The sequence below is a fragment of the Xenopus laevis genome, chromosome 2S, assembly GCF_017654675.1.
Source record: "Xenopus laevis strain J_2021 chromosome 2S, Xenopus_laevis_v10.1, whole genome shotgun sequence".
In the NCBI taxonomy this organism is placed as follows: Eukaryota; Metazoa; Chordata; class Amphibia; order Anura; family Pipidae; genus Xenopus; species Xenopus laevis.
Window position 1 is genome coordinate 2,375,107 of NC_054374.1, and position 18,498 is coordinate 2,393,604.

An 18,498-nucleotide genomic window follows, 5' to 3' on the forward strand; every position below is an offset into this window, starting at 1 on the left:
CTACTATACTTTGCAGTATAGTAGTACTTCTATACTACTATACTCTGCAGGACAAGTATAGTAACTGCTATAACTTTAAAAGAAAGATGACCCCCCCCCCACATACCTGATTCCACATACTCAAAGAAAAAGCCAGTTCCCAACACTTGGAACACTTAGAACTAAGTTCAGACTCAGATTCAAAATAGGCCTTGACATTTCAAGTACACAAGGGCCAAAAAGCTCCCCATAGTTCCAATAACCAATGATTGTCTATGGCATATTGCAGCAGCCCTTCTGGTAGTCCAGCCCTGCACAAAATCACTCCAATTGTGAAGGGAGGGATTCTGGGACTTGAAGTCCCTTTGTTTTCCAGCGATTGTGCACCACCCAGTAGAGGAGGTAGAGAGACTTTAAGTTCCAGAATTCATCACCTCACAATGGAGCAAGAGGTTGTATTACTGTCAGGATTAGAACTTGGGTCTGTATGGTGGTTTTCATGGTTTTCTTGTGCTTTACCCCGATAAACCACTGGGGAGGGTTTGAAGTTTACTGCTGACCATAATCCACATAAGCATAAATTACCTCTGCCATCTTTACAGTCTTCTCCTCCAGTCTGATTAAGGCCAGGTGCCTGTATTTACATCAGGGATGTATTTAAACGAGAGCCTTCCTGTCTCTCATTGACTTTAGTGTTTCTACCTAGCCTGTATCTTTGTCCTTGATTATCTAATTTTCTGGGTTGACCTTTCTCTACTGACTAAAGTTTGCTGCCACCCATCTCGACCAGTGTCTGCTACATGGATTTGCTCTAGTTTGCTACCTGCTAAAGGACTAGCCTATTCAATTCCACCTTACACTGTATCTGCTATTTTATTCATTTTTTTGTTTTCCATTTAATCACTTTGCTTCCAAAATAACATGGATTATGCTATTTATCAGGCCACCAACATGCAGTGTCAGACTGGCCCACAGGGATACCAGGAAAACTCCCGGTGGGCCCAGGTGTCAGTGGGCCCTTGTGCTGCTACAGATTTGGCCTATTTCATTGCCATTCCCTATTTCTATGAGAAAAAAGAGGCTAAATAGATGGAATAATAGATTATAGTATGTAAAACTATAAATAGAGGTTGAGCTAGGAGAGGAAGAATAATAGTACTGACAGTGAGCCCCTGGTCTAAATTTTCTTGGTGGGCCCCTGGTCTAAGGTTTTTGGGTGGGCCCCTGGTATCCCAGTCCGACACTGCCAACATGTAAACCTGGGTTATACAGCACATACCTTTAGATGACTACCTGCCAGTCTCATACCTTAACGGGCACATTTACCTTCGGGTCGAATATCGAGGGTTAATTAATCCTCGATATTCGACCGTCGAAGTAAAATCCTTCGACTTCGAATATCGAAGTCGAAGGATTTTTCACTATTCCTACGACCTACGATTCTAGTTTTGATCTTTCCAGGCTGCAAATAAAAATGTTTCTCAGCTACAGAACTGGTGAAAAACATTATTTTCTATGGAAGACTAAAAAAAAAAGTTTTTGGCAAAATGAATAAAAAGCAATTTGACATTTACCAACTTGTCAAAAATAAATTGCACAGTCCAAAATAGTATAAAGGTGATGGCAATTATATATGTTACTATTTTATTGTTGACAACTATTTTGTTTTCAATTCGAAATGGAAAAGTTTTCAGGTCCTTGATATGATGTCTTAAGAAATATTTAGCTTTTATTTTATATATTTTTTAAATAAATTAATTGAGCGTATGTATTTTCAATCTGGAATAATGTGTACTTTATGTTAAGGTAAATATGTAACATTTTTTATTTTTCTTACAGCAACAAAGATACTCCATTCCTTCTATTTGTGTCCTATGTTCAGGTCCACACAGCTCTTTATGCTTCTCAGGATTTCATAGGAAAAAGTAATCATGGGATATATGGTGATGCAACTGAAGAAGTTGACTGGAGTGTAGGTAAGAAACTGTACAAGACTTTTGCCTCCAAAGGTACTAATTGTATTTTTTTTTCCCAAGGCGACTTTAATTGCCCAGGTACATTTTAAGTGCTTAAAAAAAACCTTAGATGTAAAAAAATAAATAGTTTTGATCAGTATTTCCATGTGAATCGCTGAAGAATGGAGACTCCAAAATGAATATATTTACCTCCCATGTGTCTGCTTGGCAGTGAGGTGTGGGCTCTTTAGAATATAAAGAATGTCTCTAGTTGAAAACCTATCCCTAGATTCAGTGAGGTTGATGTCCAGCAAAATCTGTGCTCTTCTGCATATCGAATGGATTAATCCTCAGTGCACCAATAAAACAATAATTCAATCTCAAGAAATAAATGGAGATTATTTTAGAAGCAAACACCTCTTCTATATTTAATGATGCCTTTCTCCTTATTTTTCCATCCAACAGCAAAGAGGGAAATACAAACTAAAACAGTCTTAGGGGCCAATTCACTAAGGGTCGAATATCGAGGGTTAATTAACCCTCGATATTCGACTAGGAATTAAAATCCTTCGACTTCGAATATCGCAATCCTAACATTGACTTCAGTAGCTTTTAGATGGCGAACTAGGGGGTCGAAGTTTTTTTTAAAGAGACAGTACTTCGACTATCGAATGGTTGAATAGTCGAACGATTTTTACTTTGAATCCTTTGATTCGAAGTTGTAGTCGAAGGTCGTAGTAGCCCATTCGATGGTTGAAGTAGCCCAAAAACATACTTCGAAATTGGAAGTTTTTTAACTTCGAATCCTTCACTCGAAGTTAATGAATCGGCCCCTTAATGTTGTTATTAATTCCAAACATTAATTTCCCCAAAGAACTGAGTACAAGAAAAATCGCCAAGTTTTTATCTGGGGCAGAAAAAATACACCAGCCAACCTTACTAAACAAGCTCAAAATGCCATCTTACTTCCAGTTTCCAGAAATCCCAACAGAGTAAACAAGAATTGGAAATAAGACTTTACTACACAAGCTGAAGCCTTTATCAGGGATCCCAGTGAATAGCAATTAGATGGTGCTATGGCACTTTTTTAGAAAGATCCTCAGGCTGGTGTATTTTTCCCTGGCCTGAAGAGAAGAACTTTTTGCACCACCTCAGTAAATTAGTCTTGTTTTCCCTTAAAGGAGTAGGAAAGTCATTTGCTCCTATCATCAGAAAACTGTACCTGTCTGGGGTTATACCAGTGAGTATCATGGAGTGATCCTCTTCTGGCTTCTTCTTTCTTCAAATTTCCCGGGGCAGATGCATGTGCAGTTGAACAAAATAGCCGACTTTTTAGTTAAAGTTCAGCTTTTCGTTCTACTGTGCATGTGTCTGCCCCGGGAAATTTGAAGAAGCTGGAAGAGGATCACTCCGTTCTGCTCCAGGTATAACCCCAGGCTGGTGCAGTTTTATGCTGATGGGAGCACCAGCCCGGGGTTTCAGGTAAGTGACTACATTCACTTGGGGGTGCCTAACATTTGGCATCCCCAAGTGGTAAACAACTTCCCTTCTCCTTTAAGTAGATGGTGCTATGAAAAGGGCAGAGGGTAATAGAAAAGGACACATTTTTTAAATTAAGTATAAAACATATGTTGATTAGCGTTGAAAGAACTGAATTTAAAAACCTTATGGAAGAAAAAATAAAATGAAAAATTGTAGGACTGGAGAATAAAAATAAAATGTATAAGGAAAGACAAATGGACAAAGGAAAAGTTATTGTATTGGAGGGATACAAAAGGGTAGTAGATAAAATAAATATAAAATACATATCCTACAAGGTTAAGGAATGGAGGTGACCAATGGAGTGAAGGAATAGAGGAAAATAGAGGAAAAAAACTTCTAATTTTGAATGGTTTTTTTTTGGCTACTTCAACCATCGAATGGGCTACTTCGACCTTCAACTATGACCTTCGACTTTGAATCGAACAATTCGAACTAAAAATCGTTCTCAAATTAGACCATTCAATAGTTGAAGTACTGTCTCTTTAAAAAAAAGAAACTAGTTCGCCACCTAAAACCTACCGAGGCCAATGTTATCCTATGGGGAAGGTCCCCATAGGCTTTTAAGGTTTTTCTGATCAAAGGATAATCCTTCGATCGATGGATTAAAATCGTTCGAATCGTTCGAACGATTATTCCTTTGATCATTTGATCGAAAGAATTGCGCTAAATCCTTCGACTTCCATATTCGAAGACGAAGGATTTCAATTCGGCAGTCGAATATCGAGTGTTAATTAACCCTCGATATTCGGCCCCAGGTAAATTTACCCCTAAGTGTGTCAAACAAGAAAGAGAAAGGGAAGTTACAAGTAGTGGAGCTGAGGGCAGAGAAGTTGAATGACTACTTGTTATTGGTATAATCTGATGGCATAGAAATATCAGGTATGGAAACCTAAAACACAGATAATACCACATAGATAGTAATAATACTTTTTGTTAAATAAGCACCACATTTTTATCTCCAGGTTGCAGCATATTATTTAAAATAACAATTAAAACATATCACATCTATAATGTAATTTTAGTAGCTTTTTAGCATTTGTTATAAAAGGTGCAGTTAAAAGCTCAGCTAGTACAAATGATAAAGTTCTGATATAAGGAGAGAAATGAAAGTATTTTGACCTTGTCTGAAAGCAGATGACACTGCTGATAATGCAGGGAAATATGAATGAACTAGTGATGAAATCAAGATCTGAACTCTAAATTTGACTGACGTGCCGCCAAATTGGATTGCTTAGTGCCATGCCGATGTGCAGGTAAAAGGATATTCTTAAGAAGATGGCAAAAATGCTAGATCTATGAATAATTACTCTGCATGGAAGCTTTGCAATTTCAAGTCTTTCATGCATAAAAGGGTTAATGACAGGCCTTCGCTGGAGGAGTTATGTTGTGAATATTATCCAACACACGGTATTTGTAGAGCAATTATTAAAACGTTTAACATAATGAAACATGTACACACAGTTGAAATAATCGGAGCGAACCTTAAATATTGATTTTGTTCTTACATATTAATATACAGATACTGTACAAACAAAAAATGGAGACAGCGGTGATAAGACAAAAATAGAACAAATGCATCAAAGTTTAATGACTTCTAGGAAGCATGTAGGTAAATAGTAGTGAGGGGCGAATTTATTCGCCAGGCGCGAATTCGCGGCGTATTTGCGCGATTCGCCGGCAGCAAATAAATTTGCAAAACGCCCGCGAAAATTCACCCGAAAAAATTCGCCGGCATCAAAAAATTTTTTCGCCCATTCGCGTCGAAAAAAACGAACGCCCACAAATTCGCCCATCACTAGTACATAGAGCTATTTAGCTGGACTGAACATGCATGTCGCCTCATTTGTGAATGCATTCATTGAAAAAGAAACTATCCCTAGTTCCCCTCCAGATAAATCTTTTTCCCTCTCCACTGGGAGGCTATTCCTGATATCTGTTTTCTTTTCTGACTGAATAGACTAGAACAGGAGGGTTGGTGGACACTGCTTTCAGTCTTCTTCACTGTGATCTCCTCATAGGAGAATGACAAATTGAAGCTGACTTTTTGTGCTGCTTTAACTTTTTTAGCCTTGAAAAGTTAAAGCTGCATGTTCAGTTTGGAAGGGGTGTGGGGCACCTCTAGAGGGTTCCTAGGGGTGTCCTTAGATTCTCCTATAAGTGGAAAGAGTGGACATGGGAAGGGAGGTTCTGAATAAACAGCCGTAGGTAATAGTGACCAATTTAGAGGGTTAAGGAGGGTGCTAAATCTCAAACACTGGTAACAAAATGTGTGTTTGCCTCAGAGACAACACTCAGTTTATGTAAAGGAGCTGGTGGGTAGTGATGGGCGAATTTATTCGCCAGGCGCGAATTCGCGGCGAATTTGCGCGTTTCGCCGCCAGCGAATAAATTCGCGAAACGCCCGCGAAAATTCGCGGCAAAAATTCGCCGGCGTCAAAAACATTTTTTTCGAAAAACGGACGCCGGCGCCAAAAACGGGCGCCGGCGTCGAAAAAAACGGGCGCCGGCGTCAAAAACGGGCGCCGGCGTCAAAAACGAGACGCCGGCGCCGTTTCGCGAATTTTTAGCCGTTTCGCGAATTTCGCGCGAAATTCGCGAATTTTTCGGCGAAGCGAAACGGCGCAAATTCGCCCATCACTACTGGTGGGTAGCCATGGGGCAACCATTCAAGTTAAATGTGACAAACAGGACCAGGTTACACAGTAAATAACAAATAATTAGGGAAAAACATAGTCGAAGATCAGGCGAAAGGGTCAAGGCAGGCGGCAGGAATCTAAGTCAATAATCAGGCAGGAGTCAAAAAAACAGGAATTCAAACACAGAGCAATGCTTTGGCAGGATCTGTAAACAGAAGCCAGCTTGGGCACTGTCAAAATGGAGAAATGGCTTTTTAAAGAGGATTTGGCACCAAAAATTCAAATCCTGCGGCGAAACATGACATCAAGACGCCAGCGTCATTTGCGGTCAGCCGAAAAACCTGGAAGTTATAGCCTGCACACCAGAAGACGCGCCGGGAGGTAAAAGACCAGGGGAATCTCCCAGCGTGTCTTACAATGTGTAGGTGCTCGATCAACAGTCACAAATTTTAAAAAGTCTTTTTTTAAATAAATTTTTTAAAAAATCTTTACTTTATGTATGTTTAAAAGTTGCTGAAAAGTGCATTTTCTTTTAATGTTACCTTCAACAGCCATGTTTACTGTATGTTTGCCAAAGTGTGATTCTCTGAAGGGGAAATCAAAGTGTGGTTTCTTTTTCTGCACTACAAGAAGTCAATTCCTTCCTTTTCAGTTGATTTTTTGTACCGATGGCATACTTGCCAGAGGTGTTGATGTGTCATATGGTATAAGTTCAATCAAAACACTGAAAATTAATATAAATTGTAATATAAATTGTAAAAAAGCTTTCTTTAGAAAAAAAGAAAGTCCATATTCTTTGGAAATGGGATCCGCATACTGTATATGTTGTAGGCACACACCTACTAAGCTTTATTTTAATCAATTCCAGTTTTGGACTGGGATCATTATTAGTAGGCATGACTGTGTTTTTTCAGCTGATATAGATTAGATGCTATAATATCACAATGCATTTTATTAAATTGTAAAAAAAAAAAAAAAAGTTTTTTTAGTACAAGAGAAAATGTGTGAAAAAAATGCCCATAGACTCCAATGCATTTGGCACTTAAAAAAATCCATTGACTCATGAACTTGGCTTGAGAATAAACATGTCATTGACTCTGATGAATTTTTGAATTTTACATGAAAGAAGGGCAGTTATAGGTAACCATGGTATTAAATTAATGTGCAGATTATTGCGAGTTCAGTCATGGTTTCAAAAACCTTTAAACTATTAAAATCCAACCTTTAATAAATAAGGCTGTTGGGGGGTTATGAAAATCTGTATTTATGAGTACATTTTCATGACAATTTCTTATATAGGAAAAGACTTGATAAAATCAAGATTTTTTGGATTTGATGTCTAAAAACTACAAAATCTTTAAATTATTATGCAAAACCCAGCGCAGGTTAGGATAGCTTCAAAATGTCAATGGAACATCTGCCATTGACTTCTACATGATCACAGCAGGTCTGAGTTGGAGTACTTTTTTATTCAGACTTTTAACATCATCTGAATTTAATAAATCACAAAAAAAAATCAAGATTGTGTTTTCCCTTTAAAAGTCAACCAGAAAAAAATGTTCCACCATATTGGGCTTTCTAAAGTGAATAGCCCATGTACAGAAAATAAGACAGACCATCTTATTAAACTTAACATTCATTTATTGGAGACATTAATTAATTTGTTAATTAAAATAAATTCTAAATGCATGATGTTTTAATCATCTTTTACAGATTCATATAAAATTTTTATTTTCCCAGGTTGAGGGCTATAGATTTTTTTAAGGTGTGTTAAATTTGACCTTAAAATGACAAAATATTGTAGTTATGATAGTATCCTGCTAAATCATTTCTGCTAGTAGAGATATTCTGTGGTACTGTACTTTGACATGTGGTACATGCAGTCAGTGAGCGGTAGTTTATAGTTGGAATGCAATTTTTTTATATTTAAATTCATATTTAAAATAGATGCATGCTATTTATTAATTTTTTTCAGGAGAACTTTTGAATGAATTAGACAGAAGCCACCTTCAAAATAAAACAGTTGTTTACTTCACATCAGATAATGGTGCACATTTAGAAGAAATCTCCTCCTCTGGCGAAGTACATGGAGGCTGTAATGGGATCTATAAAGGTAACTGAATTCAAAACATTGTAAGAAGGAATAACTTACCTAGGCTTCTTTTATAAAGAGCAATGTTTATCCAGTTCACAAAGCCACTCATTTTTCTACATAAACTTAGCAATGTAGCAAAACTTTTGGTAGTGTGGAGTAAAAATTAATATTTACCTGTTTTGTGTTTGTTACAAAGTAAATTGTACAAAAATATATCCGCTTACATTTTTGTCTGTTTCTTCACGTAAAGTTCAGACAATTTATTCTTTAAATTTTTTAAGTTATTTAATGATACCAGGTGTACTTTCTATGAATAAAGGAATAATGGTGGCAGATATAGTTTACCAGCTTCCCACTTGCAGAAATAGTAGAGCTGCAGACACAGAGACCCTAAAAACAGAGACCCTTACCATGTTACATTTTTTTACAATTAAAAAAAATAATCTTGATTGCATCATTGAATCTCAAAAACTAGATCACTTAAATTCAAGAACAACTACTAAAAAAACTGTGAAAACACAATCTAATGATCATTTCAACTAGTCGAATATGAAAATAGCTTAAATTTGAAAATTACACCTCCCATTCACTTCTACATAAATCCGCCTGGTTTTTGCTGCCATTTATTTAAGTTTTTAAGTTTTGTGCTTAAATCTCGATTATTCTATTTTGAGAAATGTAAATTTGAAAATAGGAATAATGGTGAAATTTGTATGTGTGACTCTACCTGAATCCCAGGACATGACTTAAATGTTCGATATTCTATTCTTGCCAATCCACTTAAATTTTATTTTATATTGGTAGACTTGACTTTGGCACAACAATAATAACTCGTAATTTGCAATTTAAGGAGGAAAATCTACTTCGTGGGAAGGAGGTATACGAGTTCCAGGGCTTTTCCGTTGGCCTGGGATGTTAGAATCTGGAATGGTAATTAATGAACCAACAAGCAACATGGATATTTTTCCCACGGTTCTCAAACTTGCTGGTTCTCCTCTTCCACAAGATAGGTACTTAACTTTGTTATAGTATTATTGCAGAATTGTCAAAATATCTTCCCAAGTCAAAAGGTCCAACCTTTTCCTTTTGTATTCTAGATAAAGTTGATGGAAAGCTGCAATAGTTCATTACTGTTTTCTTTCCTTCCTGATCAATTAATATCTTCTCTTTGTGGAAACTACAATCATGAAATAATGGAAAGGATTTTATTTGAAATAGCTGCACATCTACTGTTGCACGCTTGCTTTTGCTTATTTAACTATGTTTCAAAATAAATAATTTATTCGTATTTTTATGTTTCAAATGAGTTGCAGCCTTCATTTTTTAACACACGTTTTATAATAATCTAGAATAGTGATGGGCGAATTTGCGCCTTTCTGCCGAAAAATTTGCGAATTTCCGACTATATTCGCTAAACGGTGAAAAATTCACGAAACGTCAATGGCACCTCATTTTTTCCGACGCCGGCGTCCATTTTTGACAGGGGAAAATTTTTGCCAGCAAATTTTCGAGGGTGTTTCGCGAAATTATTCACCGGCGGTGAATCGCGCAAATTCGCCCATCACAAATCTAGAATTACAAATCTTCCATTATGAGTTAAATGTTATCATTGTTTAAGATCAAGATATACAGTGCATAACTTATTTCCAGCAAATTCTTTTTTTAGTGGTATAAAAGATTCAAAGAGCGATGTTTCATTTAACTTGCAGAACATTTCCAACAAAGGTATAAATCAATGGCTTATTTAAAAGTTGTTTAAACTTCGATCAACTTTTGCAACTTTTTAATGTATACCTTCCTGTCAGCCAGATTTGTAAATTAAGGCAAAGCATTTAAAAACCTGACTTGCATTACCCTCTTTATTTGAAGTGAAGCTCATTTGTATTCGATATTTTATTTATTTTTTGCAATTTCAGTGTTAAGTTACTGTCAGTATCAGAGTAACTTGAATGTGCATATTTATCAAAGGTCAAATTTCGAATTTATGTGAATTTTTTTTTACTCTAATAAATTTGAATATACGCACAAGACTCGGATGGGAGGTTATTTAAGAAAAAATTAGAATGTCTAATATTCGATCAAATAGTCCCAACCTAAAAATTTTATTCTAATGTGAATCTAATTCAAATCGAGTTTTTCCTCTGAAAATGATTTGAATGTCAGGAAGGCAGTTAACATATTCAAATGGTTCAACTGACTTGTAAATGAACTTGGTAAATTTTAGGTGGGGAATATTCGATTTACAACTGTTTCCATGGTTGAGGTGTGTGATACATTTCACATTTGAATTTACATTCCAATTGGGGAATTAAAATTTGAATGTGTGAATTATTTACACCAAAAAAAAAAAAGTGAAAATTCGAATTTTAATTTACTATTCGACCCTTAATAAATCTGATCCTTCATATTGTCTTGCAAGGTTGGAGTCCCATCTGATATACTGTTTTTCAAGTGCACTGGAAGCCACTTCAGTGTCTATAATTTATTTAAAGTTTTCTGTAGAGGAGAGAAAACAAAATATGTTTATTTGCTTATTGCCTTAAAGAATAATTGCCAACTTGAAAAAAGTTGTGTGCATTCAATGTTTCCATAAAGGTGCCTATATATATATATATATATATATATATATATATATATATATATATATATATATATATATATATATATATATATATATATATATATATATATATATATATATATATATATATATATATATATTGATTTATAGGAGTTATTTACACTGACCCCAACATCAAGTGCAAGAGTACTACGTGGCACAAAAGTACAACTGGCTACCCTTTGCACCAAGTGCCGGATTATAAAATGTGCAGTTTATGCAGGTGTCTTCACTAGTGATGGGCGAAATTCGCGAAACTGCGCTGGCGTCTCGTTTTTGACGCCGGCGCGCATTTTTTTAACACCGACGCCCGTTTTTGATGCCGACGCCCGTTTTTTTTTTAAAAAAAATTGACGCCGGCGAACTTTCGTCAGCAAATTTTCGCTGCCGTTTCGCGAATTTATTCGCCAGTGGCGAATCGCGCAAATTCGCCGTGAATTTACGCCTGGCGAATAAATTCGCCCATCACTATTCTTCACGTATTGGACCAAAGAAAATGTGCAGAAAACATGTCGGTTTGCACCTGTTTTTTGTTTTATGCTGCACAAAGAAAAAGGGGATTATTTACTAAAGTCTGTTTTTTTTAAAGGGGAAAACACCATTTATGCGGAGAAAAAACTCAAATGTTTTGAGATTTATTAAACCCCAAGGCTGCTAAACGTCCTAATTAAAAATACTCCATTTTAAAGCTGCCAAGGTCATGTAAAAGTCAATGGCAGATGTCCCTTCTACATTTGAAAGATATCATGATCTGCGCTGCGTTTTGTACAATAATCCAAAAAAATCAAGGTTTTTGGGCGTTAATCTGAAAAAGATGGAGTTTTCAGGCATAAAATTTGAAAAACATACAATTCAAAAGTCTTTTCCTCCACTGGATTTTTTCTAGTTAATGTATTGATCAATAAGGTAAAAATGTGGATGGGAGTTTGGTGGAAGTGGCTTTAATAAAGTAATGCGGAATTATCAGATTACAGTAAATAATCCCCATAGTGTTACTATGTCTGTTGCTTCATACCACAGACTGCAGTTTTTTTCATGCTTCTCAAGTTATAGTTGATTACACATAGGTGCCAAGAGCAAGAAGTAGTTACATAGGAACTCTAAATTTGGCCATAGACGCCCATCTCCCGACCTGTCACTAACCATTCAGATCAAATAAAGTAGTAAAAGAACAGATCAGCTGATGTTCTGCCCCTGACAGTTATCGTACGAAAGTTATGTCCGACCAAAGCTGGTGACAGTCTCCCACTGAAAATCATATGATCGGCAATACACGCAGAGAAATTACCCACAGCCGACAGAAATCTTTTAATCTGTCCGATCTCCGCCAGACGAAAAATGACGGGACTCTCCACACACGGTCCGAAAAACGTACGAATCCTTGATTCGTACGATAAGATCTTTGCGTCTATGGCCATCTTAAATCTTACTCCAGTACAACACACTTGGGGGCCGATTCACCAAGGGTCGAATATCGAGGGTTAATTAACCCTCGATATTCGACTGGGAATTAAAATCCTTCGACTTCGAATATCGAAGTTGAAGGATTTTAGCGCAAATAGTTCGATCGAACGATCAAAGGAATAATCCTTTGATCCCCATCCCCAATCCTTTGATCATTCCCCATAGGCTAACATTGAGTTCGGTAGCTTTTAGATGTCGAACTAGGGGGTCGAAGTTTTTTCTTAAAGAGACAGTACTTCGACTATTGAATAGTCAAACGATTTTTAGTTTGAATCCTTCGATTCGAAGTCGTAGTTGAAGGTCGAAGTAGCCCATTCGATGGTCGAAGTAGCCCAAAAAAACACTTCGAAATTCAACGTTTTTTTACTTCGAATCCTTCACTCGAGCTTGGTGAATCGGCTCCTTTAAATGTTCTGTGTTGGCATTAACTGACTTGATGCATAGGAAAGTATTAAACACAGAATTAGAGTGCTCACCTGAACGTAATTACCCTCTCGGGTGCCGGGTGCTAAACAGTCCACAGGACCTCCTGCTCAAGGTCCAAATAACTCGAACATCCAAAGAAAACTGTAGCACACCGATCAAACTTGTCTTGTGAAGAAAAGTGTTTTTATTGGCTCACGGCAGACATAAAGTTTGGCAACGTTTCGGGCCACGCAGGGCCCTTTATCAAGCCCTGCGTGGCCCGAAACGTTGCCAAACTTTATGTCTGCCGTGAGCCAATAAAAACACTTTTCTTCACAAGACAAGTTTGATCGGTGTGCTACAGTTTTCTTTGGATGTTTAGGAAAGTATTAAAGTCTGCTACTTCTCTATAAATATAGGTGCAAGCAACAGCATCGTTCTCAAGCATGAAAGAGTAATTATACCATTAAGACTTGATGTTGCAGTAATTCTCTCTAAAGGCTTGTTCCAAATAACACTCTAAAGGCTTGTTCTAACTGGTGAGATTTAACAGCTTTGGCACAGTACCAGTACAACTGCCAGTTGTTTACTATTGTTACAAGGGGCACAAAGGCCTTTTCCTTTCGAACAATGTAACGTAGGCACTAGCTCAATTGACGCTTTTCTTTCGTGGCAGTTTAATCTTGGAACATTTTTTTTTATTTTTGTAAGGATGAACTGGATCAACATTCCATTTCCTTCAACGTGTGTCACATTATTTTTTATGAAGGAACTAAGACCCACTAAGCTGCAAAAAAAATGAAATTTCAGTGCAACGTCTGTGATTTTAATGCAATTACTTGGATGTCAGTGGCTGTGAAAAATTCTTTAGCAGCTTTCGTTCAATAGTTTGGCTTCCGGGGTCAGTGGTCCCTATTTGAAAACTGCAAAGAGTCAGAAGAAGATGGCACAAAATAACGATAAAGCTGATTTAGAAAAATGTTTTTAATGACACAAGCTGCTCAAATCCAGTTGTCCAAATGTGAAAAACCCCTGTAAGGCATGGAGTTGCATATTATAGAAGGATTCATTATACAGGAATTTTATAGGTCCCAAACATTCCAGATTTTTCATTTTAGGAAGTAATTGATAATTAAGATTTTTTTATTATTTTTGTTATATTTTCCTTTACAATTAGCCCCTTCTCACCTAATTCAGAGCTGCACAGTGATATCCTCTTTGTACAAATTACCAAAGGGATACTGTCACGGGAAAACAACACACCAGTTAAAAGTGCTATTCCAGCTGAATTAAGCACTGAAATCCAATTGTCAAAAGAGCAAACAGATTTTTTTATATTCAATTTTGAAATCTGACATGGGGCTAGACATATTGTCAGTTTCCCAGCTGCCCTAGTCATGTGACTTGTGCCTGCACTTTATCTTGTGTTAGGGAGCTGTTATCTGGTTACCTTCCCATTGTTCTTTTGTTTGGCTGCTGGGGGGGGCAGGGAGGGGGGAGCTATCACTCCAACTTGCAGTAAAGAGCGACTAAAGTTTATCAGAGCATAAGTCACATGACTTGGGGCAGCTGGGAAATTGACAATATGTCTAGCCCCATGTCAGATTTCAAAATTGAATATAAAAAAATCTGTTTGCTCTTTTGAAAAATGGATTTCAGTACAGAATTCTGCTGGAGTATCACTATTAACTGATGCGTTTTAGAAAAAAACATGTTTTTCCATGACAGTATTCCTTTAAAGAGCTGTAAAGCAGAAAAAAGTCAAACATACAAACATAGTGAAATGTGCAAGCTATCAGTTTTCATGCGGGTTTATTTATATTTCTTGGGTAGTCAGTTTTTATGTGGGTATATACAGTGCTTTTCTGATGAATTCTCTTATGGTTTCTTACATGTGCAGAATTATTGATGGACATGATCTGATGCCTTTGATGCAAGGAGAACGTGCCACATCTGAAAGGGAATTTCTTTTCCATTACTGTAATGCATATTTAAATGCCGTACGGTGGAACCAGAGAAACAGTAAGTCAGCTATGAGAAGCAACATTTAAATATTTATGCAATGTAAAGGAGATCACATCCCACAAGTGCTCAAGTACTGTACATTTTGAAACACATTATTTCATGTCCAGAGAATCATAAAAATAATAATCCAGGTAAAACTCAAACATGAAAAAAAAAAATCAAATTATTTAATCCATAGCAAGTATTTAGCTTTTAGTGGTGATTGAGAGATCCGATTCGGTTTTTATACTATAGGTAAAACTTGCCTCATGTTTTGCATTATACTGAATGTCAATGTATCTTAATACAGATCTTCCAGTTGGGATTGGGGGGAGTCTAGCAATCTAGATAAAATGCCAATAGTCTGTGAAGTATAGACTTATATGGAGTTGGTGTACTGTATGTTGAAGCTTTTTAACATTTTCTGTATGGTAACCTAATTAAACACAACATTTGAATTAAATTATAATTCCATACAAATAAGACAATGCAGATGTTACAGAAGGCCACAGACATGTCTGGCAGGTATGAGCCTATGGGACCTATTTGCTAACATTTGATTTTTTTTCATGAATCTCTAAAAAGTTGTGTCTTTTCTGTATTTCGTTAAAACTCAACTAATTTGAGATTTATTAAGTGTAAAAACCACAAAAAAACTTTGTACAAAAAACTGAAATTTTTAGAGGCTTTTAGCACATCTTCCATCTTTCGGATCTTAAACTTTCATGGGATTCCTTGATATTAGAGAAATAGAGTTTTGTGGTTTCAAAAACATCTGAAACCACTAAAATTGGACCTATAGTAAATGGGCCTCCTTGTGTTTGGTAACCCAGTGTACACACGATGCTTGCAGAATGGATATTAGAAGCAAGATAAATGCTTTAATGAATAATAATTTAACAGAAGAATAAAATAAGAAATAACCAGTGAGACAAGTGTGTAAAACAAGCCAGTGGTCAGGGTAGGTGTCAAACAGAAACCAGTCAGTGAAACAGGTGAGAGGTTTAGGGAGGTGGCAGGACACAAGTCCATGAAAATAGTCCAGAGGTCAAACCAGGGAGATCCACAGCAACAGGCAAGGAACAGCGACTGGAGTACAGGAACAAGGTAGGGACTAAGGAACACAAACTAAATAACTCAGGAGCTACAATAAGGAAAGTGATCAATGGTCTTGCAAGGGGAGTAGGAAAAGACTGACTGAAATAGTCCCTTGATAACTGATTTACAGACACCTTGTCTTAGTGAAGCTGAGGATGGAGACTGTGGGGCATATTTATCAAGGGTCAAATTTCGAATTGAAAAAACTTCGAAATTCAAATGAAAAAAGACCATCCGTTTTTTTCGGCCAAATTCGAATCATATGAATAGAAGGAATAGCGCATTCAATCTAATTCAATTCAAAGTTTTTCCCAAAAAAAGTCCACCAATTGACTCCAAATAGGTTCTAGGAGGTCCCCCATAGGCTAAAACAGCAATTCGGCAGGTTTTAGTCTAATTTTTAAAGCGACAGTACATGATAAATTTAGATATACTAATTTTCTGATTTTTTTCAAATCCGAATCGAATTTGCACTATTCCCTAGTTAGAAGTTCACAAAAAAATAGCTATAATTTTTTTTTTTTTTTTCATTCGAAAATTCCCCTTGACCTTTGATAAATCTGCCCCTATGATGACAGCAGAGGTATGTAGACCACACAGGTCTGGTTTTGAAATCTGATAAATCCTGACAACAAACCTTTGGCAATCCTGGGGGCTATGCCTGGTTTATGAATTCAGACCCTTTTCATTGTTCTATAAATTTGAATAGTTTCCTTTGACCCTGCAATTTGCAGCCAGCCACATGCAACTATATCTGTTATCATCAACCATACAGAAAAGATAAAAACTGTGCATGCAATAAAAAGCTTATCAATACTGTATCATTTAACATGTTGTAGTGACTATGTAATTAAATGATAAAAGTATTAGGAATACTATTGCTAAGCTTTTTATTGCATGCCCAGTTTTTATCTTTTCTGTATGGTTGATGATAACAGATATAGTTGTGACTAGTGATGGGCGAATAAATTCAGCAGACGTGAATTTGCGGCAAATTTCCGCAAATTAATTCACAAAACAGCAACGACAATTCATCTGTGAAAAATCCACTGTGTCCAAAAAAAAAATTGACGTGCATCAAAATTGGCGTGCGTCAAAATTATTCGGACGCCCATTAACTTTAATGCATTTGGACGAAATAGCCGTGCGTATTGACGCCCGCATCAAAATAATTTGATGCCCATTGACGTCATTGCATGTTGCTAATTGTTTGGCACAGATGTGCCCATCACTAGTTGTGACCCTAACAAGCTACACATTAAAGTAAAAACTGTGTTCCTACTTGCGGCTTTATCTATTTGCAAAAACTACTGAACCTCTTTTTGTGAAGATATCTGCAGCAAACCCCTTACAAGCTTGCTACAGCTTTATTACTAATTGCTGCTATTACTACTTTCTTTATACTGGGTTTCAATGCTTAGACAAATACCCAATCATTTTCTTTTAAACCTTTGCCTTGGTATAGCCACCAATATGTACCACCAACAGACATAAGTCATTCAGTTGTGTTTCATCAGAACCAATGGTTTAAGATACAATGATCGCATTTTGTTTATCCAGTGCAATTAATTAAAACGTACTCGTTTTATCCGTCAAGTCTCTTTATTAGTGAATTAATGTTTTGCATATACTAGTCCTCCTTAGGCTCTAACTTTTCATCGTTATTATTCTTTGGGCTAACCCAATTCATATTTTGATCCCCATTTTCTAATATGGGCCTAGATCCATATCTAGTTTAGCTTCCCCAGTATGTGCCATATCTATTACTCACATGTCTTTTTTACAATAACCTCCAATGTATTAGCCATCCTTTCCCTCAATACAACCGAAGAAAGTAAAACAATACAACTCAACTGGATAAAGCTCTCTCTTGTACATAACCTGTTACATAAAAATCCATTCCCTCACACAGTGAGATACCCTTGCCTCCCTAAAGTAGCCTGAGACATGGGTAATATCTCTTGATGCAAGTCTTAATGCAGAAACCTAGTGAAACCTGCTCATCCCTGTGAAAAACAGATCATTATCTAATTGTTGGTAATAGACCAGCAACATATAATGGACTAGAAAAAGCAATGGGCAGTTCTTGTGCCTTCTGCCCACTCAAACTCACCATAACAATGATCTACCTACAACTTGTCCACCACAACTTGTCCAGAATGTTTATGATTGTATCTATATGTTGGAGGCTGTCTACTTATTTTTTCCTTTTTATTATTTTAGCATCTTTATGGAAATTTAATAAAAGTTCATAATAGGAAAAAAAGTCACAGTTCTCTTTTTATAGCTCATTCCTCTGGTGAAACACAAGATGCATCAACAAACTTTTCTTCGCCCATAACCAGAATATTATTCACATGTTTTAGTACATGCAGCAACTCTTTCTTTACTCTTGAACCCAATTGTTGTAGGACGCATCATTGCTCAGTGTAAGTATATTGACTAAATTGAGTTTCTGCTTAAGGTTGTATTGAAAATGCTCTCTTATCTCGTAGCTTTGGCCTCAAAATATGCACTTAAATTTAGCCCCAGGGTATTTAAATTGTGGTAACCAAACAGACAAAGATTTATATTGATGTAGTAAGTTATTGCATTTCTGTAATAATTCATAATGTTCTCTGACTGGACAGACATTAACTAATGTGATAAGAAATAACATGTATTCGTGTAGATTAGTAGATGCCCATACTGATTTGGCCT

The 18,498-nt window shown here is 36.5% G+C and overlaps 1 protein-coding gene across 3 annotated transcripts in view; it reads left to right on the forward strand.

The window, feature by feature from the left end:
• The window catches only part of LOC108709162 (steryl-sulfatase), a 66,830-nt gene that overhangs the window by 18,979 nt on the left and 29,353 nt on the right, over nucleotides 1-18,498 (forward strand). For all 3 annotated transcript variants that reach the window (XM_018248770.2, XM_018248771.2, XM_018248769.2), the window contains 4 exons: nucleotides 1,819-1,955; nucleotides 8,088-8,225; nucleotides 9,058-9,217; nucleotides 14,597-14,718. In XM_018248770.2, coding sequence (XP_018104259.1) covers nucleotides 1,819-1,955; nucleotides 8,088-8,225; nucleotides 9,058-9,217; nucleotides 14,597-14,718 — 557 coding nt within the window. The remainder of the gene's footprint in view (nucleotides 1-1,818; nucleotides 1,956-8,087; nucleotides 8,226-9,057; nucleotides 9,218-14,596; nucleotides 14,719-18,498) is intronic.